This window comes from Stegodyphus dumicola, chromosome 1 (assembly GCF_044657685.1).
Source record: "Stegodyphus dumicola isolate Sdum_Otavi_A_Nest chromosome 1, ASM4465768v1".
In the NCBI taxonomy this organism is placed as follows: Eukaryota; Metazoa; Arthropoda; class Arachnida; order Araneae; family Eresidae; genus Stegodyphus; species Stegodyphus dumicola.
In genome coordinates this window covers 69,351,608-69,376,624 of record NC_140768.1, presented here as the reverse complement: position 1 = coordinate 69,376,624, position 25,017 = coordinate 69,351,608, and the positions used below count along the sequence as shown (strand labels likewise).

The 25,017-nt window shown below is 31.6% G+C and overlaps 1 protein-coding gene across 1 annotated transcript in view; it reads left to right on the top strand.

The window, feature by feature from the left end:
* Window positions 1-4,836: 4,836 nt before the first annotated feature.
* Window positions 4,837-25,017, top strand: part of Orc2 (origin recognition complex subunit 2) — a 56,407-nt gene continuing 36,226 nt past the window's right edge. Inside the window, exons 1-4 of the mRNA XM_085816153.1 lie at window positions 4,837-5,057; window positions 8,027-8,116; window positions 11,550-11,627; window positions 22,962-23,078. Coding sequence (XP_085672279.1) covers window positions 4,997-5,057; window positions 8,027-8,116; window positions 11,550-11,627; window positions 22,962-23,078 — 346 coding nt within the window. The 5' untranslated portion in view covers window positions 4,837-4,996. The remainder of the gene's footprint in view (window positions 5,058-8,026; window positions 8,117-11,549; window positions 11,628-22,961; window positions 23,079-25,017) is intronic.

Genomic DNA, 25,017 nt, shown 5'->3' with positions numbered 1-25,017 from the left:
GTTATACAATATTAGTAGTTCTTGGCAGGAAAAAATTATAAGGAATTTTAAATAGTGCAGAGTGTTAGGCACTGAAGGAGTGAGGATTATTGCCGCCCAAGGCAAACAATGTCAATGTATCGGAAAAGCCACATTAAATGTACACGTGAAAAGAAGGCACCAGAAAGCGATTTTTTTGTTGTGAAAAATCTTCAGGCACCAGTAGTTTTGGGACTGGATTTTTTAAAAGTTCCGGGTGCGAAAATTAATTTTCAGGAAGCCATGGTACAGTAGGATATCAACAAGTTGAAAGACAAACAGTAGCAGCCAGCGGCTTTAGACTTGCTATAATTGAAGCTGAAACAGTTGGTAAGACAATTTTCAAATTTATTTAATGAGACACAAGGATTAACTCAAATCGTAAGCAGGATTCTGCTTACGATTGTAATGTAAATGGGATGTAAAGTGCAAACTGTTGTTTTTGGTTTGGTTTAGTTGATTACAGCAAAGCACAATAGAGCTATCTGTCTAAAGGAAGGGATGCCTTCGCGATATATAAGGGAAACTGGCTTGTACACACGTTACACATAGGGAAAACCACAGAAACGCCCATGCAACCAGCTCACTCGTCTGGAATCGAACCTAGAGATAAACTACCAGTGTTCAGCGAGTTTACGGCTGGGCCGCTGGTGTGCGAGCAATCTCTTGAATAATGGTGAATTGTCAATGTTTCATGAAGTATGCTTGCCAACCTTTTATAAATATGAAAGTATTCTGTTAATAATTTTGTAAAAGAAAAGATTTAATATGTGTATGAAATAATTAAGCGCTTTTCCAGATGCCTGAAATCAGTTGACGGAAGTGACAGAGTAATAAACCACTATACTGTACGTGCAACAATTATTAGTCTTGTGTCACCGCTTTTGCAATCCTGAAGAATGTGCACAAATCTCGGAATAGATTCGTGTCTAATAGCACTGTTCTTCACTGTATTCGTGCAGTTGAGATTTCTTGCTCGCATTTCAAGACGACGTGTTCCACATAGTCCATAAGTACGCGACTGAGAAGCTGGATGGAAATATTTAAGCGGGTGAAGAGTCCTGGTTTTTTCATACTACAGCTGTGGTTAAATATATATATGGTGATGTTTGGGTTAAGAGCTGCAAGATGCAGATCCATCTCGACGCAAAAGAAGGTTTCCTATATCAGCCCTAAACAGCATGATATCATAGTGCTCCAAGCCATAACTTATGGCTTTCAGATTGCTCTAATGTTTGCAATATTCAATTTAATTGATCAGCAGTATGCAGTTGAGGTGGTTAGGACCATCGCAATACGTTCCATGCAGAACAATCCACAAGTATACTAGCCATGTGGCTGCGACTTTTCCTACGGATTGTAGATGTTTTGCTTGACCAGTTTACCAGATTTATCTCCAACCAAGCATGTGAGGAATGTCATGGAAAAGCAGATACGTTGCTTTTCTCAGCAACTAAAAGACGCTGCCACCATATTCGTGTAACTAAATTAAAAAAGCATGGCGGCCTGTACCACAATACTCCATAAGCACAGCATCTGACTGGACATCAAGATATTAGGAGCTTGATATACATGGAGGAAACATAGAATATTGTCGTTGGCATCTTGCGTGCCATGTTGTGAATATTGTATACTACAGAATCCTGCAAAGAAAACAGTTCTACTTGGCAACAATTGCATTTATTTCTTATGCATGTTATACAATTTACATGTTTCTTTCCAGATTTGCTTTTCTTTTGATTGTGTGCATAGATTATGAATTTCTGAAAGATGCATAAATTGCACGAAATTTGACTTTCTTTAAATTTATTTCACAAGACTTTTTATTAAGTATTGGAAACCTTAATGATTGAAGCCGTAAATCCCAGATAGTACTCTAAAATTTAATAAATTTTCTGGAAATATAGTATATATGTTTAAGAATTATGCACCAATTCCTTTCAAACTAAAGAAATTTCGGCTAATAATAATTTCATTCTCTTCAGTTGTTACGAAATATTTTTTTTTAATTTCTCGATAATCTCTAGTTACCCTTCCCTTCTTAATTATTTCAGTTTCTTACCTACCACATACTATAAAATTCTATATGCAATATTCAGATTCTTTTTGAATACTGCATATGGTGTTTTGTATTCATTTAGAAATGTTTAGAAGAATATTTTGCCACCACCACGTGAGCTAATCTCAAGTTACCACGAGTTGGTAGTCATGTGGTGATGAAAAATACAAAGGCAAAAATTGTTCGCAGACTGATGGTAACGGTAGTTGAATGACTTTTTAATGTGTATATGCCAAAATTTAACTAGCTACTATGGCAGAATTGTTGAGGAAAAGGTTAGAAAGATTTGTTAAAATTGAAGATTTGGATTCATTAAATGCAGGTACTGTATTGAGGCTGAATTTACATCGTGTGGGAAATTTAGGATATAGATACCCTTACGGATTAAAAAAAAATTCAAATAATCTCCATTTTGACTGAAATATTGAAAAGTGAAATTCTTTATCCAGGTCAAATATAGCATAATATAATGTTTCCAAAAGAAGGACAGCAAATATATCAATATTTGATAAGAAATCTGATTACATTTATAGCATAGTATATTATATAAGTCACAAATGAATTTACACATAAATTGAATGAATTAAGAAAGGAGAAATCTTAAAAGAGTAACTGAAAATTAAGCTAAATCAAAATTTATAATAAAAACATTTACTTAATTAGTAAGCTGTAAAGCCATTAGGTTTATTTCGGAGCAAGAAACAAAACAAAAAAAAAATTAAAAAAGTTTTTTCTGGGATTTCTAAGTCCGGACATTCCGACTACAACCCGGCGTACTTCTAGTTAGAAGAACGAGCTAAAGAAGAGCAAAATTTCTTGAAAATTCATAGTTCATATTATAAAAAATAAGTATTTAAATTTTGTAAGCAAAAACATTTATCACAAAGGAATAGATATTAAATACGCATATACAGGGTTATCAGGAAAGAATCATCCGTTTGCAAAAATTTAATATTTTTCATAATTAAAAACATAAAGTTATTAATATGTAGCTGTAAAAGGAAAATATTAAATTTTTAGTTTGTAACATTTTCTTTTCGCAATAGGTGGCATCACTGCTGTCATTAGGAGGTTTTCGAAATTTTGAAAAGTGGAAATAGTGTCTAAGCAGGAAAAGGTTTTTTTTTTTTTTTTTTTTTTTTTTTTGTGCTCTCTTTTGCAAGTCAGTCAGTAATCGCTATTCAGCGTAACTTTAGGAGCAAGAACCATACAGATAAAGCACCGACACAGTATCATAAGGCAAAAGTTCAGGGCAACAAGGTGTTTTAGCAGAGACAAGAGTGCGGGAGCCTTTTTTTACGCAGTCCGAAGAAATCGAACTTTCTTGCTATTCGTGAACTTCGGATGCCTCAGTCTACCTTCTGGACTGTGTTGAGAAAAAAAATTCATTTTAAGCTTTATAAGCCTCATTTTAAGCTTTAAGCAAAGAATGCAAGACACCAGTGCCTCAGGAAATTTCTTTAATTCCTGATAAATCCATTCGCTTTCGCAAACAATTCTTCTATAATACACCAAACGCAAATTTTACATTCATCCTAAAATTTAATATCATTCGTTCTCTGGATGAAGAAATTATTGGGAACTTTGAGTACAAATGCTGATGTTCTTAGAGCAAAATATTTTATGTTATGCAGTGTCAAGAAGAATGCAATTTTTGCTACTACTGTTACTGGCATGCAAAGAGCGTAACTTTGCAAGATTAAAATTATTGCATATTGTTAAGAATTAACCTTAAATGTTCATTTTAAGATTGAAAAAATACTGGTCGTGTTAATAACCACTTCGAAATACTGAGAAATGGAGATGTTGGAAACTACATCTTTACATTTCCCCATCTAATATGTGAGTGAGAGCATAATCTTGTAGTTTTTAATTATGTTTCACTTACGTTTTAGTTGCAACAGGCAAAATTATTTTTCCGTTCGTTCAAAAAATTTTCGTCCTTTGATTGAGAGCTGTGGGACTAATGTTAATCGAGAGCGAGAGAGTTATTTTTGTAGTAATTTTTATGATACACAGTAGAGGAAGTATACTAAAAAATATTAGAGATTTGTTTACTGATTGTTTATTGAACAATATGATTTTATGAAAGTTTTGAGAAATTTTATATATCTGTTTGAGGAGATGAAAATAATTTCCATTAGCGATCGTCTTCGATTAAAAATTTGTGAATTTTGTGAATGAAATGTTTCTTCGGATTACATGTCTTTACACTGGCATCGTTTAAGAAAGTTTCTTTGAATAATCTATAGTTCAGAGGTTCAGAAGTGGAAATTATATTATAACTCCAGCGCATGAGAAATAATGAATAAGTAGGTAAACATTCGAATCCTATAAATTCAGAAACAGGAATTAGTTAAACATTGCAAGTCATACACACCATTTATAGTATGTTTCTGGTGTACATTTGCAGACTTAATGCATTTATAATTTAGTTAAGAAATATTCGCTTTTATAGTATGTTAAATAATGGTTACAAAATCATTTTTAAAGCATCATAAAGGCCCATAATCCTGAATTGGCAAAGTCCGTAAATAACATCTATGCCAGAGAGTTGACATGTTAAATGCGAATAATAGTTCTATCTCAATCTATAGCACTCTATATAATAATACATATATATGTATATATATACTATTTTAATTTGTTACGCTGTTCTTTTGTTTTCGAAATTATTTTGTGGCTTTGATTTAAAACTTTCGATTTAAAGCAATTCGAGAATAAGCAAAGCTTATATTCATACAATTGGCAACAAGCTTATTTGTTGATGTTAATTGCCTAAAAGCGCGCCAATTTTATGCTTTAAAGGGATTTTAAGACAAAGGCTTCTCTTTATTAAACACTATGTTACTTCTTATTGTTAAACTGTGAGAAAAAATTATTCGTAATAGTCATATTAAAATCACAATTCAATACTAAATGGAAAACAAACTGTCGAACGGAAGATCAGTACGGAGAAAATCACGATCTGTCACAAATCGTAAGTACTTGATGACGCCAATCTTGTAGTCACCGTAAATACCTCTAAAACAGATAAAAGAAAATCATTAAGAAAGTTTAATTTATTTTTAGCATCGTTTTTATATAATGGTGTTTATTAGCCCTACAGAGGTTGAGTGATTAATGCTACAGAACGCAACTGTTTTGTCCTGAATTAGGTTTTTAGCCGCTAAACAGTTTGGCTACGCACGAGTTTTCCGTATATATAACATAATCACTAGCAAATTTTCATTATAAAGTTTATAAAGGAGGTGCTGCTGAGAAAAAGAGGATTAAAAATATGGGCTAAAGTGCAAAATCGCCCACTTATTTGTTTGGCGCTTTTTACAAGAGTAAGAAGAATTGGATTTTTGTCAATTTTCTTTGACTTTTTAAGTGAAAATAGGTCGATGTGTACATGGATAAAGTCAAGGGATGCCATTTTTGTACAATTCTGGGATGTTTTTTTTTTAAGTGAAAATAGTTCGATGTGTACATGGATACCGAGTATATGCAATTCTTAAAGACGCGCCAAGCAGTGGACGATTCTGCACTTTCCTCAAAATTTGGTTTTTGACTATTTTCTATCATGTGTAAAAAATACTCGTGTAGAATTTCCGATTTATTAAAAATTTTAATGGGAATGTATGTTTTCGTAATTAACCTGAATGAAAGCAATGAGAGTTACAAACTCATACAGGTAAAATATATCACAAGCTCGCTGCCTTGCAGACAAGTTACTTTTTGTTGTTGTTTCATACAAATAGTGCACAAGGGCCTTATTATTCATAAAATGAAGAAAGCATATGAGAAGAATGTTCTAGTATTCATTCTTGCATCTACAGAAGTTTTCTAATCAAATTAGTCTTGTGTATCTAATAGTTTAGGGTTGATAAGTGGGAAATAGTAGAATTCTGCCCTCCTTTCTCTTCTAATACTTTGTCAATTGGGAATTTTGTTTAAATAGATGAACTGATAGGAATTGAACTGCTGATATGCTTGAGTTTTATTGAGAATATGTAAGGACCCTGTAATATGAAAAAGTAACTGCAGGAGGAATTTTAGATCCTCTAATATATTTTAAATAAGGATGTGACTTTTAAATTCTATGAATCTTTTACAAGATTCAAAGTTCGAAATCTTGAAACTGTCTGCTTTTTGTCATCATTTGTATCTTTCATAATTTAAAAATCATTGCTTGAAACTCAAAACTTTGAGAAAGCTAATTTTACCACTGTCATAATGAACCATTCATTAAAAAAAAGTTTTTTACCATTTCCATGGTATAGCACATCCCTCGTGAGAAGAGACCTGATCTCACCTGCTAGGTAGGGAAGTTCATTTTATTGAAAGGAGAGGTTCAGAGAACCCATTCAAAGTGCAAATGAATGATTCTAAATTTTATTGTTTAGATTCATTCATTTGTAACCAGCACTGAGCTACTTTATCTAGTCCTAGTTTACATATGATAATCTGAAACCATGTGATGTAAATGTGGCGAAATCTTGTGATAGACAGACCATATCTGGATCATCCATATTATCTTCTGCCTCTCTATTTTAGGAAGTGACATTAGCATTCTGAATTTAATATTTGCCTGTGTTAAATCTTGAAATAACTCTCCCTTTCTGTGCTTGCTTTAAATTAAAAAAAAAAAAAATACAGGAAAATCTAATGTATTTGAACTATTATAGAAGTATTTGTATATCAAACTGTGCTAAAAAGATGAATCAAGATTCAAGAGTTTATTATATATTACATTTAGTAAATTTCATTTATATCTTTGGCTCTACTCTTATATTTGCCCTAAGATAATCAAATGTTTTTTATTAAATTAATATTAAAATTTTATTTCAATGAAAATCTTTTAATTTTGTTATTATTTCTTATCATTATTGTTACGCGAGGGATTGCAATTCAAAGGACATGAGAAATCCAAGAACATGCTGGGAATTTTATTCAAGAAAGCTTTAAGTTTTGCCCCACTTTTGATTTCAAATATATGCTTTAAAACCATGACAAATTTTTACTTCTTCCTGTATGGTGCATTCTGAATATTAGTCCAAAATGTCCAAAGTTAAAATAATCAGTTAGAAATAAAGTTTTTATTTTTATTTTTATTTATTTATTTAAAGTCATGTTAACACTATGCTCAAAATATACCACACAATTTGCATGCTCGGAGGTGGATTTAAATGATTATAAAGTCGCAATCATGAGTTTCCCAGTACTAAATCATTTATTAAATTTTTCGGAAATAGTGAACATATCCTGCATCTTATGATATTAAGTTTATGTTATTCTATCTAAAAATTCATGTGAAAGGGTCTCTGTCTTCTTAAATTTGCCATTGCACATGCTCACTGCTATTTAATTAAAAATTATTGCAGCATGTCTCACCTGTTTCCTGTATAAAAAGTATTATGGAACTTTATATCAAAATGATGATTCTTTAAAATAGTGTAAGAGTGCTTAATTATAAAACTTAATTAAATATTTTAAACAACATCTTGTGTTATGAAAAGTTAGTTGTTTTTCCTTTATGCATTTGACATACTTTTTGGTCTCTGTGAAAGAGAAGCCAAACACATGCTGAGAGACTACAGTAGAATCATTGGAGGTATAAACAAGAAAAATTTAATTCACCCACTCATATTATTACAATAATACCACCAAAATGTGTGGCAGATGCATAATGGAAAAGTACCAAAAATTAATTTGTTCTTTCCTCTAATGAAGCATAAAAAGCAACATACCAGCTGTATTATATTATATATGTATAAGTGCTGAATATTATTTTTAAGCCAATAGTTTTTACCTTCATGTTTGTGCTTTTAAGATTTGTTTTAATATTTTTACAAGACTCTGAATACAAGTGTTCAAATATAAAATTGTGTAATAGTATACAATGCAAATGTAATTCAGTTACTGTTCAAAACATGTACATTAAAAATTATTTTTCATTTGTAGGCAAAACAAAAGATGATATCATACGTACACGGCTGAAACCTGTTGACAATTCTGAGGAACATTTTGACAAAGAATATAAACCATCATCTGGTTTGTTTTAGTCTTAAAATTTATTATATATATATTTGTAATTCATTTTATCACTTTAAAAATAGTACACTTGAATAAAGATTGATACACTTTAATAATTACTATTTATATCATGGTGCAGTTTAGCAATTTAAAGAGGCAGGGAAAATTTAATAATAATGAACCATTTCAAGTGACATGTCATACTTTAAATATATGTGTAGATATCATTCATACGTACCATGTAACAGATCCATTGTGTAGAATTCCTTAACTGAAGTGATAGAATAGTTTAATATTGTGAAAATGACTTACCCTTGCTTCTAACGTAAGCAATTAAATAGGTTAATTGCATACAATTTTGTGCTTTTCCTTCTGTGTAATATATCACTTATATTTACAAACTTTTCCTTTAAAAAAATTTCCATGAGTAAATGGGTGACATTTTTATCAGAGATTTATTCCTTCATAAACTAACTGAATGACTTCACTAACATTAGTGATTTTTATGACATTAGTTGTATTCATGTTATAAATAAAAAAAGGGTTCTAGCAATTTTTTTTAATAGCTAATGGTCCATCTATCTATATGTAATTAACTTATTTTGTTCAATTTTTCATTGGCTCCAGGTAGGGTCACTGACCTAAATGGTTTAAAACAAAATAAGTAATATCCCTTATTCTATTACATGTGTACCTGAACATGTTATTCTTACTTATGGAGAATTCTGAACATTACTTTGGTATTTACTCTTACTGATGATAGAGTATGATGCTGAAACATCTGTATAATTTTTGTTCTTAAAGTGGTTTAATCCTACTATCCGGTGCACACAGGATTTGGCTACTTTTGGCAACTTTATGATGAGTGGTAAAAACGGGACATATATGATGAGTAGTTAACAGGTCATTCAATGAAAATATATTGTTAAACATAGTATATACACACATAGTATATAGTGTATAGTATATACAGTCAAAAGTTGTTAATCCGGATTCGACGGGACTTCGGCGATTCCGGATTATCGATTTTTCTGGATTATAGATCATCAGTTTAAATCTCGTAAGATGGCATGCAGAAATTATAAAATTAAAAATATGAAACCGTAATTTATGAAATAAAGAACAATTATGATCTAAAGGGTATCAAAATTTACAAAAAAAAAAAAAAAAAAAAAGCTTAATATTTATTTGTTTACTTTATTAAACATTTCTTTCAATGTAAGTTGTTTAAGTTGCTTCGTTTTATGTGATAATACTTTCTCTTTAATTCTATAAACAGACATAATTTCTTGTTCAGTTACAAAGTTCCGCTGTTCAAGTCCCGTAATTGCTGTGCCGAGAATACCGACTAACTTGTGAATCGAAATTTTTTCATTTTCACTAACCTCTCTGTCACCTTCTTCATGTCTTTGTCCATTTTTTGCAGCAATTCCACTGTTTGTTTGACGGACATCGAAACATACTTTCGTTTTGTAGATCCTTTGGGAGTTCCAGCATCGGAAATTCTATTTGACATAATCGAAAGTTCAAGTTTACTTTTATAAAATTGCTCTTACAGTCTGCAAAAAATAATAAGCCGCATCCAATTTGAAGATTAAGGAACTACGCAACCATCAACATTAACTGAAATAGATAATTAGATAATTTTAGCTTATACCGTCCGTTATACATTAAACGCGCACGCGAAAACGTATTCTGCACTTGCGCACACGCATATGCGCAGTCGTAAAGGTCTTACGTGCACACGCAAACGCCTATGCGCATGTGTCAACGCGGCGCATGTGCAGAAAGTTTTTAGCTTTGAGGTCCGGATTATAGATCATTCCGGATTATGGGTGTTCGAATTAACGACTTTTGACTGTATATAGACGTTCTTTGGATCAATTTTGGTGTTGGCGATAATTTTCAAAGTCGCGCCAAGGCTGCACCGTATACTAGGATTTTACCCTTAAATTTTTGTTTATCTTTGCTATTGTTGTATGTTGCATGCGCAAAAAATCCAAAATCAGGGTTAGTACTTCAATATTAAATAGTGATAAAAATTTTTTCGTGTCTCAAATGTGAGTTGTGTAATTTTCATATTGTATATGTTTAGATATTCTATTTCAAGTATTTATGTGCTTTAGAAACCTAGTATATACTGCACCATTTAAGGTTAAAATAATTTTTCTATTCAATATTAGATCTCTTTCTGTAGTCTGTTACATTAGAATAGGCAATCCTAGGTTATTTTTTTCCTTCTGGCTTATATTGTAACCATGGTAATGGCTGTTGTATAAAAAGTTTGAATTCTCTAATTTGCTAAAATCTTCTAATCTTTTACTCTAATCCCATCCCATGATGACACACGTTACAGTCATATATGAAGAGAGAGTCACTATGAAGTACATTTTTTAAAGAAACACACTGCAGTATGTAATGCTAATATATCCTAATATGAATGTAATTTTTTCTTTATAAAATCAGGCCTCAGGCTTTTTTTGCAAGTAGTAAAATCTTTTATGTAAAATGCATTTATTATAACTGTCAGTCTTCATTTTTCTTTTCCACGATTAAATAAAAGTAGTGAAAATGTCAGATGCTAAAAGAAAATTTTGTACGCTACCCGACATTGAAAATGCAACACTAAGAAGGAGTGGCCCGAAAATTATGCAAATTTTTAGGGTAGACACACATTATCGAGTCACTTAGCACTGTATACTCAGTGTAATGGCTTACCCATGCATTGAAATGCTAAAAGTGTAAAAATGTGGATAAAGCAAAAGGGATAAATTCTTTCATCAATACAATCAGTTCAAGCAAGTAATCAAATATAATGCTTTATGTGATTGGACTGTAATTTTTAAGATATTTTGCTTATTATCCTGCTCTTAGCAGCATACTATTGACTGGTAATTTGCACCGGTCAGTGTTTACTATTGTGCAATATTGCATTAGCATATTTTCATTGTGCAAAAGAATTTCAAAAAACTATTTAAGTTTAGTTTCTCTCGCAAATGTTAAAAAAAATTATTAAAATATTTAACTTATAGTCATCCAAAAAAAGATACCATGCATTATTTCCAATAACTCTGAATCATAATGTCGGTGGAAAAGTAGCATAAAAATGGCTGTAACATGATACTGTATCTGAAATCAGATAAACAAAGATGGCACTGAGATTTAATCATATTATATGAAGAGTAAATTTTGTCAATTAGAAAGCACATTTAGTTGCTATTAAAAATTTTGTATTGGTATCAAATTCCATTTAGTCCCATTATTGTCAAGGAGTGATACACAAGTATCCTTAAAAGTTATGATTATAATAAAGTCTCTTGAGAAATGTTAAGTTTTAATAATGTTGCAGAATTTTGGCAGCAAACTATATTGCTGAAATGTTTGAGTTCCCTTACAATTTCTTAAACCTATAAAAATTTCTGAAATTTAAAACATATATATCATGCTGTAGGTTTGTTTTGGGAAGATGACATCAGTGATGTTGAAGTAAAGGCTGAAGTAATGACTCCTAAAGTAAAAACTCTAAAAAGTATGTTATTTTTGCTTTTCCTATTGCTGTCTATTTTCTGTAATTTGATATTAAATGTAATATCATTTTTTTGTATTTTGAGTTCAGTTTATGTATTATATTTTACAAAAAAATATATTCGATAGTTTTCATGTTATCATCAATCAATAATTAAAGGTATGATAGTTAACATATTATTAACATGTTATTGAACCTATCTATATACACTCATGTCCATAAATTAAGGATAATGCAAAATCAGGCAAAGGAAGAGTTAGAAGCAAAACAAATTTGACTTATTTGTAAAGCTTATTTATTAAACAAAAGGTAAAGAGCAAAAAAAAAAAAAAAAAAAAATGCTATATGTTTGATATTGTTAAAAAAAAATAGCGATTTTTTCCTCCCTGCAGCAAATTACAAAAAAACCCTATTTACAAAAAACCAATATTACATGATTGGTATGATTGTTATAATACATTGTATGTCTCTCAGACGATGCAATACAGTCTGTACAATGTCTAGACATGCTGAGTATCAAATTATCGATCTGATCTTGGGGTATATTACACCACTCAAAAAGCAATACTCTCTGAAGATCCGGTAGACATGTAGGAGGAGGTTGACGGGCTGCAGCTCGACGGCCAAGCATGTCCCATACATGCTCTTCTGGATTCAAGTCCAGTGAGAATGCTGGCCAGTTTATACGGGTGATATCCTCCGATTGAAGGCATTCGCTTACGATGTTTGCACGGTGAGGACGGGCATTGTCATCCATAAACACAAATTGTGCGCCCATGGCGCCCCGAAACAAACGTACATGTTGTTTCAGAATGACGTCCAAATAGATTTGGCTTGTCATGGTTCCAATTTGAACATGCAGGTCCGTTCTGAAACCCAGAATAATTCCACCCCAAATGAGCACTCCTGCACCACCGTAACGTGACAGGAGGTGCCATTCAATGATGTTTTCTTGGTGGTAACGGGTACTTGGAGCTCTCCATATGAAAGTCTGGCAAGAATCAGACTGCAAGCTAAACCTGGACTCGTCGGAAAACATCACACAAGACCACTGTTGCGGTGTCCACAATGCATGCTCTCTACTCCAGGCTAACCGCAGGCGACAGTGAGTTGCAGTAAGTGGAATGCATCTGACAGGTCTACGAACATATAGACCGATTTGCCCTAAATGTCTGTACACGGTCTGCCTTGAAACTGTCATACTAGTGGCTGAAGAGAGCTGACAAGACAGGTCTGAGGCTGTGCTCCGCCTGTTTCTTTTGGCAGTAACTGCCAAATACCGGTCCTCATTCGGCGTTGTAACTCTGTGGCGACCCGTACTGTAATGTCTACTCACATTACCATCATCTTGGAATTGTTGCCAAAGCCTGGGGATGACACTCTGGGCAATTCTAAGTTCATCTTATACTTCCAGTTAGGTACGCCCACATTCCAGACGGCCGATAATTCTACCACGTAAAAAATCATCCAAAGGCGTCGTTTGTGTCATAACTGAAATGCTTATAAAGTGCCTGCGAAGAATTTTACTTCTTTGCCTGTATTCCTTATATATCACTCTCTTACACTCTCGTCATTGTGATGTACCATCGGTGTCATCTGGTTACTTCCTGAAATTTGCATATGATTCTTGAAGATGTGTGTAGTGATTTTACAGGTAATATATTTATTTTAGAGTTCGATTTCCGTGTGACTCCGAATTATCCTTAATTTATGGACATGAGTGTGTATTTGAGATCCCATTTTGATCCACAAAGTTTCAAATATCATAACAGAATTCTAAATTTATTAGAATGTATATATACATACAAATTTATATAGTAAACTTACATATAAATACAATATGGTTGTGTTCCTATCGGGGCTGTGGAGTCGGAATCGGAGTCGGGCAGATTTTGGGGTAAAAGGAGTCATAGCTGAAGTTGCTAAAAACAGGTTGACTCCGACTCCTTTTTTTTTTTTTTTTTTTTTTTTTTTTGGACAGTTTGAATTTGAAATGAAATTTAAATGAATTGGAAAAAAATTAATGACAAGCTGAGTTATTATTTTTATTTATGGACTATATATATAATTAAATAATTATTTTCTATTTTATTGACATTTTAATAAATAAATATAAGGAAGGAGGATGGATGTGATATTTGCCATTAGTGATTAAACTTATTCATTTAGTTACAAATCTCACTGGTAAATTTAGGTAAGCAGCAATAGCAGCAAGAACTGCCAAAGTTGATCCCATTCTTTGGAAGCAAGCAAGAAAAAGAGCAATTATTACAATTATTGATCAAGCAAAGCAATAAGGAAATACTTATTTGATGATAAAGAGGTTGTTAGAATTAAGAACTTTTTTAGAAAATGTAGATAATCCTAATGTTTCATTAACAGAAAAACTGTGGAATGATCTTGCAGAATTGGAAACTCTTTTTTCTACACCGTGTATAGCCACAAAAAAACTGCAATCTGAAGATTGACAGGAGGTGAGAATGAAATAATGTAATGTTTGTTCTTTCTGAAATCGAGGATTTATTGCAAAAGGAATCAGTTCTTCAATGAAGAAAAGAGAAACTAGTTTGATAGACAATGAGATCCTGCTGGGTCAATATATGTAGATCCAAAACACTGAATTTTCTTGGATGACGAACAAATTAAAAAAACAAAGAAATCTATCTATGAACTTTTATTAAAATTATATTATTCTCAGAACAATTGGAGACTTTGAATCAGGACAGCCAAACTGCAGACATTGCAATTGAGTCTCTATCCAGTGATAAATTAGATTTTGAGAAATATTTTTGGATATTGAAAATGCTAAGGCAAAGTGAATGAAAATTAAGAACGAAGAGCCTTTAGATGTAAAAATAAAAAAATACAAAAAAAAAAAAAAAAAAAGATTTCTGCACTGCCTTTGAAGAAATAGAGAAATATGAATGCGCTTGCAAGATACCTCTTTTAGAACTGATAAAAATCTATCCTGAAAAGTTAAAAAAAAGTAGCCCTAACAGTAATAGTTATTCCTCCTATTCAAGTTAGTATGGAAAGACTCTTCTCAGCTCTGAAGTTTATCAAATCGAATCTATGGCCCTCCAACAAAGAAGATCTTGCTGAAGCTGTACTGTTTCTTAGAAATAACTAATGCCATTTTTTCCATTTCATAATAAATGCTAAATAATATAAATAATTTGCTATATGATCAATTTTTTTTGTAACATCTATTACTTCTTTTATATTAAAAAAATAATCTGTAACCCATGTGTATATGTTTACATATATATATATACATGTTGTATGATCTTAAATTCACTTAATTCGAAAACAAATGTTTCTAATACTTGCGCAATAGCTGCAAAGTAAGATAATAATAATTTATTTACTAAAGAAATATTGATTATATTATCTCCTAATATAAATTTAGTAGGAGTATCAAAAATGAGTGAACCCATATGTGGGAAGTTTAATTCCGAAAATTGTGTTTTAAAGTAACTTGAATGTAAATTATTAAAAATGTTTTACGGGGACTTGAATTAAATCATGAATAACAAAATGACCCCACGTGTAATGTGTATACAATCGGGCATATTTTATACTTTTCCCTTAGAAAATCCTCCACAAAGGCATCCCTTTGCTTAGGCAGATAGCCTTAGTGTGCTTTGCCATAATTAAATAAACTAAAATCTCTTGATGAAACTAATCTTTCCTTTCATCTTATACTTTCAAAATGCTTAGCCTCTAAATACTGATCAAATGGCTTGAATTGGATTATTAATTTACGGCATAGCAGGGCTATCTGCCTAAAAGGAAGGATGCCTTCGTGAAGAACTTTCTAAGGGAAACCAGCTGGCATACACATTACACATGAGAAAAAACACGAAAACGCCCATACAACTAGTCCGTTTGCTGGGATTCAAACCCCGGAGTGAACTACCAGTGTTCAGCGACTTTACCGCGCCACTGTTTGTGGGCCTTTATGAAATGGAAGGCGATATCTTTATTTAAAATGATTGTTAGAAATACCAAGATGTTTCGAAAAGTTGGATGCTTTTTAATATACTTGCAGAATACCTGAAGAAAAAGAGCATTTTAATCTTATGATATTTGATTCTTGCCATTTCAAAAATAAAATATTTGACTAAAATATGAATAACATTTTAAGAAACTAAATGTAGGTTGATAATATTGTGTTGTGTAAAGCAATAGGCACAATAATAAAACTGTTTAAAGCAATGTATGCAAGTGATCCTAAGTTAAAATGTCGATTATACATCTCTCTTATTTATATATCTTTTCTGAACGGAACATTCAAAAGCGTGTTTAACTGCTTTTGTTATGTAACGTGTTTAACTCTTTTAATATATGCAGTTCTCAAATGCATCGTAGTCCGGGGTCACAAACTATTCTTTCAAAAGAAACGCAATTCAAATAAATAAAACCAAATTCCGGAAAATTTATTTTAATAATTATGTTTAAAATGCTCAGTTCAAATGAATAAATAGAAAATTTTAAAACAATTATCTGAAGAGACAATGCAACACAAACAATTAAAATAATAGTCTAAAAATTTAAAAATTACCTAAAATAATAACTAAAAAATATATTATAAAGAAAACTATTTGAAAAAAAAAGTAAAGGATGCACGTTTATTTAAACCACGCATTTCGAATGAGTAAACAGAAATTTTTTAAACAGTTATTCGGAAGAAACTATGCAACGTAAACGATTAAAATGAAATTTGAAAAAGAAAAAATTGCTTAAAATTAATAGCAATTATAATTAAAAATATAATATAAAGAATATCATTTGAAAGAAGGAACGATTGTGTCTTTTTTCCCTCTCACACATTATGTAAAAATGGAAATGAAAATAGGTTGCCACATAAGAAGTTTGCCAAGTGAACTAATTTTGGCGCAATATTAATAAAAAGCGCCAACATAAATTGTTGAATTTCTCCGTAAATTTCACACAATTTTACAAAATTTAATATTTAGCATAATTTGAGTCGTAGAATTGAAATATGTAAAAAAAAAATTATGTTTTTTCAGAAAAAGTCCGATTTTGTGTCAAAATACCTATGTTAGAATAGTGCTATATATAAATCTAATATATATCCTAAATCGCGCTTGCAAGACATGAATGCAATTTGAATTTCGTTAATCAGTACAGTAGAACGGGAGATATAGAACTGTGCCCCCTTTTTTCCCCCTCCGCACTGTACAATCTAAGCTATAGATATGGCAATAGAGGAAATCTAGAAAAATGAAGACAGTAACTTACACTCTTCCCTTCTTTGCCTGGACGTAAGGAAAGCACTTGACTCCCTAAGGTGGTTTGCAGTCAAACAAGCACTCGGGGATATCTAATGCCCCCAAAATATCAATATGTTTAAGTGCTGATCTTTGGAACTTAACATTTAAAAAGATCACATCTCGTGTGTTGCCCTACCATACCAAAGCCATAGCATTTGCCAACAACACAATGTTTGTCATTAGCAGAACAAGGGATATCATGATAAAAAATGTTAATGAAAGCCTTGACATCTTCGAAAAACTTTGCCAGAAGCAAAAACTTTCGCTGTTGACAGAAAAATCTCATGCAATAGTCTTCAAGAAAACAGGACAATCTATTACAAAAGCTCCAAAATTCACCATCAATTGAGAAAGGATCAAAGTAGTTAAACAGATTAAATTTCTTGGAATCATTATCGACCACAAATTAAATTGGATACTTCATCTACAACATATTCAAGACAAAGCTGCAACTATCGCCAAAAAGTGCATGGGTCAACTGGGGGTTGAGCTCTGTAACAGCTTTAAATATTATTAAAATCGTGTAGTTTAAAATAAATAATTTAATTAGATGAACATTAAGGTATATGTCAATGGGAATGTTTGAAACCAGGTTAGAGTGCCACGTGCGATTCTTGCATGAAGAATGTATTTTATTTTAAAATGTTAGAATTTGTTTTTTTCTTGTTTTGTATGTCGCCATTTTGAGTGCGAAATAAAGTTTTTTCTGTGTTCCATCACTGGAGTTACTTCATATTGCCAAAGAAGTATCACAGTTATAATTATTTTGGAGGCACCGACGGAGATCAAATAATCGCGCATATTTTTATTTTATTAGTTCATCACTGAACATAATATTAGTGATACCAGATTATTACTTCCTGTTAATATCGAATTGCTTTATTTTATTAGTTCATCACCGAACACAATATTAGCGATACCAGATTATTACTTCCTGTTAATATTGAATTGTCTTATTTTATTACCGTATTGGATATTATTTTTAATATTCATTTTAGTTGTCCAGACAGTAGATATATATATTGCTCTATGTTGTTATTCTTATCTTAGTCACAATTAATGTGGTAGAGAGAATGAACTTCATATAATTTAAATATTTCATTTTGAGGTATACGTATTTAACAGAGTGCATTTAATTCCGTGATTCCTGACTGCATTAATTAATTAAAGTAATTGAATTGAACTATTTTGAGGAAGTATAAAGAACACAGTGTTCTTTAATTTTAAACATAGAAACACTTAGGAAGAGCTTGTAAGGAAGATTTGCAAAATCTCGCGGCAGAACTAGGAGTTCATGTGACTGCAGATTTGAAAATAGTCGATTTAAAACAGAAAATTGTTGAAAGCAGAGATTATGATGAAGTATTCGTCAAAGGAGTCTTAGATACAATAATAGAAGAATGGAAAGAGAAGAACGGAAAGAGAGGGAGGAAAGAGAAGAACGTAGGAGACAGGAAGAAGCAGAAGAGCTAAGAAGGAATGAACAGTATGAATTAGAGAGATTAAGACTTGAAGCAGAGACAAAGTCGCAAAACACCGGACAGATCCGGCCAAAAATGGAGCTGCGTCACCTTATGCAGAAATTCGAGGACAAGAAAGGAGATATCAGTCTATATTTGCTTTTGTTTGAGAGGCAAGCAGAATGGACTCAAATTGATAAAAAGGAATTTGTATCTCATTTACTAGGACTACTTCCTTAGGAAGTAACCCAGTTAATAGCTAGAGAACCCTCCGATAAACTTAAAACTATGAACATGTGAAGAATTTATTGTTAAGACGGTTTAAACTAAGCCTGGAAAAGTTTAGGCAGAAATTTATGAAACATCAAAAGAGTACAGAATCCACATGGGTGGATTTCAATTATGAAATAGAAAATTATTGCAAAGAATGGGTGACTGGTCTAGGAGTTAAGACTTTTGATCAGTTGCTAGATTTGATGGTGATTGACCAACTTAAGCTTCGAGTTCCTCCTGAAATTTGAGATCATTTTCTTGATGAGTGGCTAGAGATGATTTCATCTAAAAAATTAGCTAAAAAACTTGATGCCTATGAAAACGTTTGCGAAAACTTTCAAAAAAGGCCTGTAGTGGATCGAAGGAAAGAAAGATACAATGCACTAACTCAAAGTAAATTGAGTTCAGATAATAAAAATAAACTGAAAAAAAAATTGTCATCAGGATTTAATTCGCAAAGCTGGTTTCATAGACCTAGAAGTCCAGATGATAAATATGAAAAACGAAAGACTCCACAATGCTATCAATGTGAGTCCTATCAACATTTAAGACCCTAATGTCCAAAACTTAAGAATAGTACTGAATCTTCTGCTAATCTTAACAGAATTAGTGCAAAACCAGAGGATAAATTTCTATTACCTTATATTAGTATGGGTTACGTAAATGGTCATAAAATTCCTATATTAAGGAACGTGGAAGAGATCTAGGCACCGTCAAGAAAAAAAAAGAAGTCTAATTTGAACGTTCTCCATTTTTTTCTACTTAAATGTGGTGTAAAAAGTATTTGTTTAAAACTTAAAATTTTTGGCCTGAAATTTGGAAACTTGGGAAAGAAGTTACCCTTTCTTTTTAAGCAAATGAGCAAGCCGAGATTATAAACTTTCAAATTTTACAGACTTTTTCCCTTCGGTAAAAGTCTCTCCTTTGGGGGAGAGGTAGTAACAGCTTTAAATATTATTAAAATCTTGTAATTTAAAATAAATAATTTAATTAGATGAGCATTAAGGTATATGTGAATGGCAATGTTTAAAACCAGGTTCAAGTGCCATGTGTGACTCTCGCACGAAGAATGTTTTTTATTTTAAAATGTTAGAATTCGTTTTTTTTGTTTTGTATGTCGCCATTTTGAGTGCTAAATAAAGTTTTTTCTGTGTTCCATCATTGAAGTTGCTTCATATTGCCAAAGAAGTATCACAGCTCACATCTGCATAAGATTATATTCAATACAGTAATTGAAAAAATTGCTCTTTATGGTTGTGCAGTTTGGACTTTCCCTCTAAATGCAAGAAAAATTAAAAAACTTCAGGTGATTCAAAGGCCATTTCTACTTACTATATTAAGGAGCTATAGAACAACTTCCAATGCAGCCCTGTATGCACTTTAAAATACCCTTTCCCCTTTCCTCACAGCAGAAAAAATTGCAACCACAGATAGAGTTCTCCATCTAAAGAAAGATTCCACAATAGAAGACATCCAATTCGAAGCCAAGAACTATGAGCAACCAGAACAACCTTATGAAATTCATCCCACTATAGAACCAAATATTCATCTTACCACAACGACAACATGGAAGAAATATTCAATATGGAAATATTTACAGATGGCTCTAAAAATGAAGAAGGAGTTGGATGTGCCATAGTATAATAATACATCAAATGCACCAACAGCCAATAATTCTCAAATATCATCTAAATAGCATTAACACAGTTTTTCAAGCAGAAGCACTGGCCATCCAAAAGCAATAACTTAAAGCATCAGTAATAATTTGCCTGCGGTGAAAATCGAAACAGATTCCTTATGAAGCATGCACACAATTGCAAACCAGACACATAAATCACTTTATTATCAAAGCCGACAAATATACTAAAGAAGCAGCAAGCAATCAAAACTCTATTCCAACTGTTATCTCATTCCTTAAATCCCAAATTTAAAAAATCATGAGATAATGATTAAAAGATGGGAATACTGGTGGCAAAACGCACTACAAGGCAGAAGAGCCATAAGATTTATCCCAAACATCAAAGAGAAGAACAATAGCATTAACCCTTACATAAATTGGTATATTACTGGACATAGCCCCTTCCCCACATTCTATGAAAGAAATATCTCTGAAAGTGACCCATGTGTATATGGAGATAGGGACGATCCTGAGCACTACATTTTTTATTGTCCCATAGCAGAGGAACAACATCTTAAAAAACCAACTCAGAACTTGAATGCATTTTTAAGGTATGCAACATCAAATAAGCAGCTTCGAATAAAAATACAAAAAATAATCGAGCTCTTAGCAGCAAAAGTACAAGAGTTATGGGCCCTATGTAACACAATCTGTTTCAGTTTCTCTCACAACTGACGAAACGTATAAATCATGTACAGAACTTTGTATATAATAATCAGGGATTCTTAAACTGTGGGTTGCAACTCCCTCGAGTTCATGGGACCTGCAGCAGGGGGTCACCAAAAATTTTAGCAGTTTTGATATTTCTTTAGCTTATTATAATAATTTTGCAATTACCAAATATTTTTACGCAATGTATCTGAAAATAAATAAAGATAAGACAATCCAGACAAAGAGAAAAATGAAAACGTTTCGACACCTTCTTTTTATAATATAGAATCATTAGTTCATTTTCCTTGCTATTATCTAGTTCATTTTCCTTACTTTGCACGTGACGCTGTCATTTAGTCTGTTACTTATTTAAAATTTTCACATTGTTCTATATCATAAAATTAAAAATTGTAGTTAATGACCTAAAACTTCAATAGTATATTACAGTACAAGTGAAAAAATTGACAGTTTCATTCACGTGTGTGTCAGATTTGCAGAATACTTATGGGGTCCCACAAAATTTTTGTAAATATTATGGGATCCTGGGGGTCGTGAAAAAGTCTCAGTGATAAAAAGGGGTTGGAAGTTTAAAAAGTTTATAAAACCCTGGTAATAATTAAGTAAGTACTTTAAACAATTTAAAAATTCAAATTAATATAACTGCACTACAGCATATATATTCATAACAGTGATATGTTAAGTAGAATTAATATGGTATAATTTTTATAATTTGGACTTTTGCAGACTATGTGATTGCAACAAAATAAATGCAAATACGAACTCTATGTAATAATATGCCTATATGTAAAAAGAATTCCCTGCAAGAGATGTAAGCATCACAGAACTGACTGAAAGAACTGTAGAACTTTAACCCACAAAATACTGAATCAAACAAATGTGTGAAAACAATCTTAATCTAAATGATTTAACAATATTTAACAATTTAATAATAAAATTTGTAACTACCATGTAAAACCAGTTGTACCACCATGTTGAAGTAATATTCATGTACCACCATGCATAATGCAACTTTTCATAGATATAAATATACAAACAAAGCACTCGCGACATGTGGATGTGCGCCTAATGCTCTGCCGGTAGGGGTAGGGCCCGCAGTGTAGTGTGAAGCGGGCATCTTTTGTTCCAAGCTAGGCTTTTCGGGCTCTATATGAAGTGTTTTGAAAATTTGCTACGCTTGCTGATTAAATTTTGCTTCAAAGATTTATTGCAGACTCATGTTTCCACTTAAAAAAACAAACCAAATAAAGTAAGCTTTCAAGCTATAATAGTTTGGATAATATGAAATCATTCAGAAAGAATATGTAACAAATTTTTTATGAAAGCCCTTTAGAGAAAAATTTCAATAAGAAGAGTATTTTTAGTAAGCAAATTACTCAATTTTCTTGAAATTTTCATTTCACAGGATTTTCATTTTCATATGATCAAAATTATCTGAGATATTATTCAAAATTTTGGGGAATGATTAAAATTTTAAAAGTAAGAAACATTTTTTACAAATTTGATACATTTTTGAAAGCTGAATCTGCATTTTATAGAACCTTTTTTTTAAACATTTTCTTTACATATAAGGAACAATTTACTAATTGGAATCTTTGGTTGGTAGACTGTATGAAAACTAAAAATTCCTATATTTTTACGTAAAGGTGTTATATAACCAAAATTACTGTATTTAAAATTAGGCAAAAAGTAACCTTAGTTTGGTGCAAATTTTTTATGAAACTTATAATTTCAAGTGCAATCAGATACAGGCCCTTCTGATCACCCTTAAAATCAACAGTGTTTTATTGAAAATCTGCACCAAACTAAGTTTTTTTTTTGCCTAATTTTAAACTTTACATTCATTTTTTTTCTCTTATAATTAAAATTATTATGGACTGAAAGAGGACTTTATTCAATTTTCTTAATTTAGAACCATGACCTACCGTTTAGATAATTTGAAATATTTTATTCATTAAAGGAAAAAGAGAATTGAATGGATGTTATTCTACACCTCGTTCTGTAAAGGAGAATTCAAGCAAGGAAGAATCAAGAAGTGAAGTTAAACACTACGCTTTGAGGCAAAGAATGAAACAAGGTAAATATCTTAAGTATTTAATAATTTATATTAGCTGCTTTATATCTGTTATTTTAAGATCTTTCTTTAGTGTTGCTTGTCTTCAAGTTTTATTTTAAAAGAACTTACTACCTTACAAATCTGAAGTATTAAAATTTGCTACTTCTTAAAAAAATTAAATGTTAAAAAATACTGTGCAAAATAAATGGCAATTTGATGCTTTTATTTAATATTCATATTGATACTCGTATGTATTGATATTGATCTTCAACATTCCTAATTTTATTTCCCTAGTTATCTATAGTTTGCATTTTTTTCCCTTTTATTCTCTGCAAATTAAAAAAAAACAGGGAATGTTACTAAAAGCAGCATTTAATCCAGAAGGAGGCATGCTTGATCTTTCAGTCACTAGTTAGTGTGCTGTCAAAAATAAAGTGTGCCATATAAAATTCGGAATTATTTTTATTTATAAATTATTAATTATACTAAGATAAAACATACAAAATTATATAATCTTAAAAACTCTTAAAACTGCTTGTAATTCTGTCTTACTTTTTTCTCTCTATTTCAAAGTTTTTGTGATTTAACATACAAAGATTTATTTTCAAGATTATTGTTAAGATTAATTTTCTTTAAATAAAGATTTTTTTCTTTTACTTTTTATGCTAGTCTGTTGACTTTTTATTACTCCATTAAGCTTGAAATTTAAAAGATTACATGAAAAATCAATTGGCCGTGAACTTATGATGTACAGATCATCAAATTGGGCATTTAAAAACAGTCAACTGTTGATTAGTAGCATTTTGCAATGCTATTAATGATGCTTTTATTTATATATTTTATTGCTCTTTGTACCATTTGTAGATTATGACATGGTAGTAGGGGAGCTGAATGCCATAACCTTCAATTGAGGTATGAATCCCTGAGAAAGCATCAATAATTGTCAATGTATAATGCCTTTGTAACTAGAGAACACTTAAAATGCTATGAGCCAGAAATTCTGGAGAGGCTGAAGGAAGAAACCACCTCTCCAGGACTTCTGGAGAAAAAGTTTTTACTTCTGAAATAGGTTGGTGGAAGGAGAAAAGGAATATGAGACCCCTTGTTCCATTCTTCAAAACTGTAATGGATCTGGGCAAATTTGTACTGTCACCCATAAGGTGCCCAAAGCCTAAACCAATAGCAAGCATAATATAGTACAAAGTCCGAAATCTGGATATTCATTATCCGGAATGATCCAAAATCTGGACCTCAAAACCACCAACAAGGTTTTCCCCTTGTTTCTCATTTATGCATGCGCATTTGATTCTCCCCTCCGTGCATAAAAAAAATCTGGTGAGTCCCGATTCATAATTTCACTTTGAAACTAAATAAAATACCTTATTATTGAAGGGGAAAAAAAATCATTTTAGCATAAATTTGTACCATCAGTAATTTGGCTCCATTGCTGCATATCTGCTTGGCACACATCTCAAACTGAAACATTCCACATAGATACATCGTTGATCTGATGCCAACCTGGGGAATCATTATTTATTATACTTTCTTTTATCACTGCATGTTTATCAAAACATGACAACTTGAGTAACGACTCATGTAGCAATGCCGAAAAAAAATTTTATTGTTAGTAATTAAAAAATAAAGGAGTATGGTACCTTTTATGTTGACATTTTGCTTGGTGATGATTACAGATTTAAGTTAAATGTGTTAAAAATGTTGCATGTGCAAGAAATAGACATAAGTATAATAAATAACTAAACTTAATTGTTTCAGTGCGCGATAGAAGTAAGATGAAATTTAACGGAACAACTTGTCATTAGTCGCCAAGCTCATGATGCATAGCCAAATATGTATAGTGAAGGACAGCTAAATTTCATGATGATAGCTGCTAATTTGAAAGGTTTTCGGATATAAAAAAACAAAGGTGAAATTTAAATTAATTATTAACGGATTTCGTAAA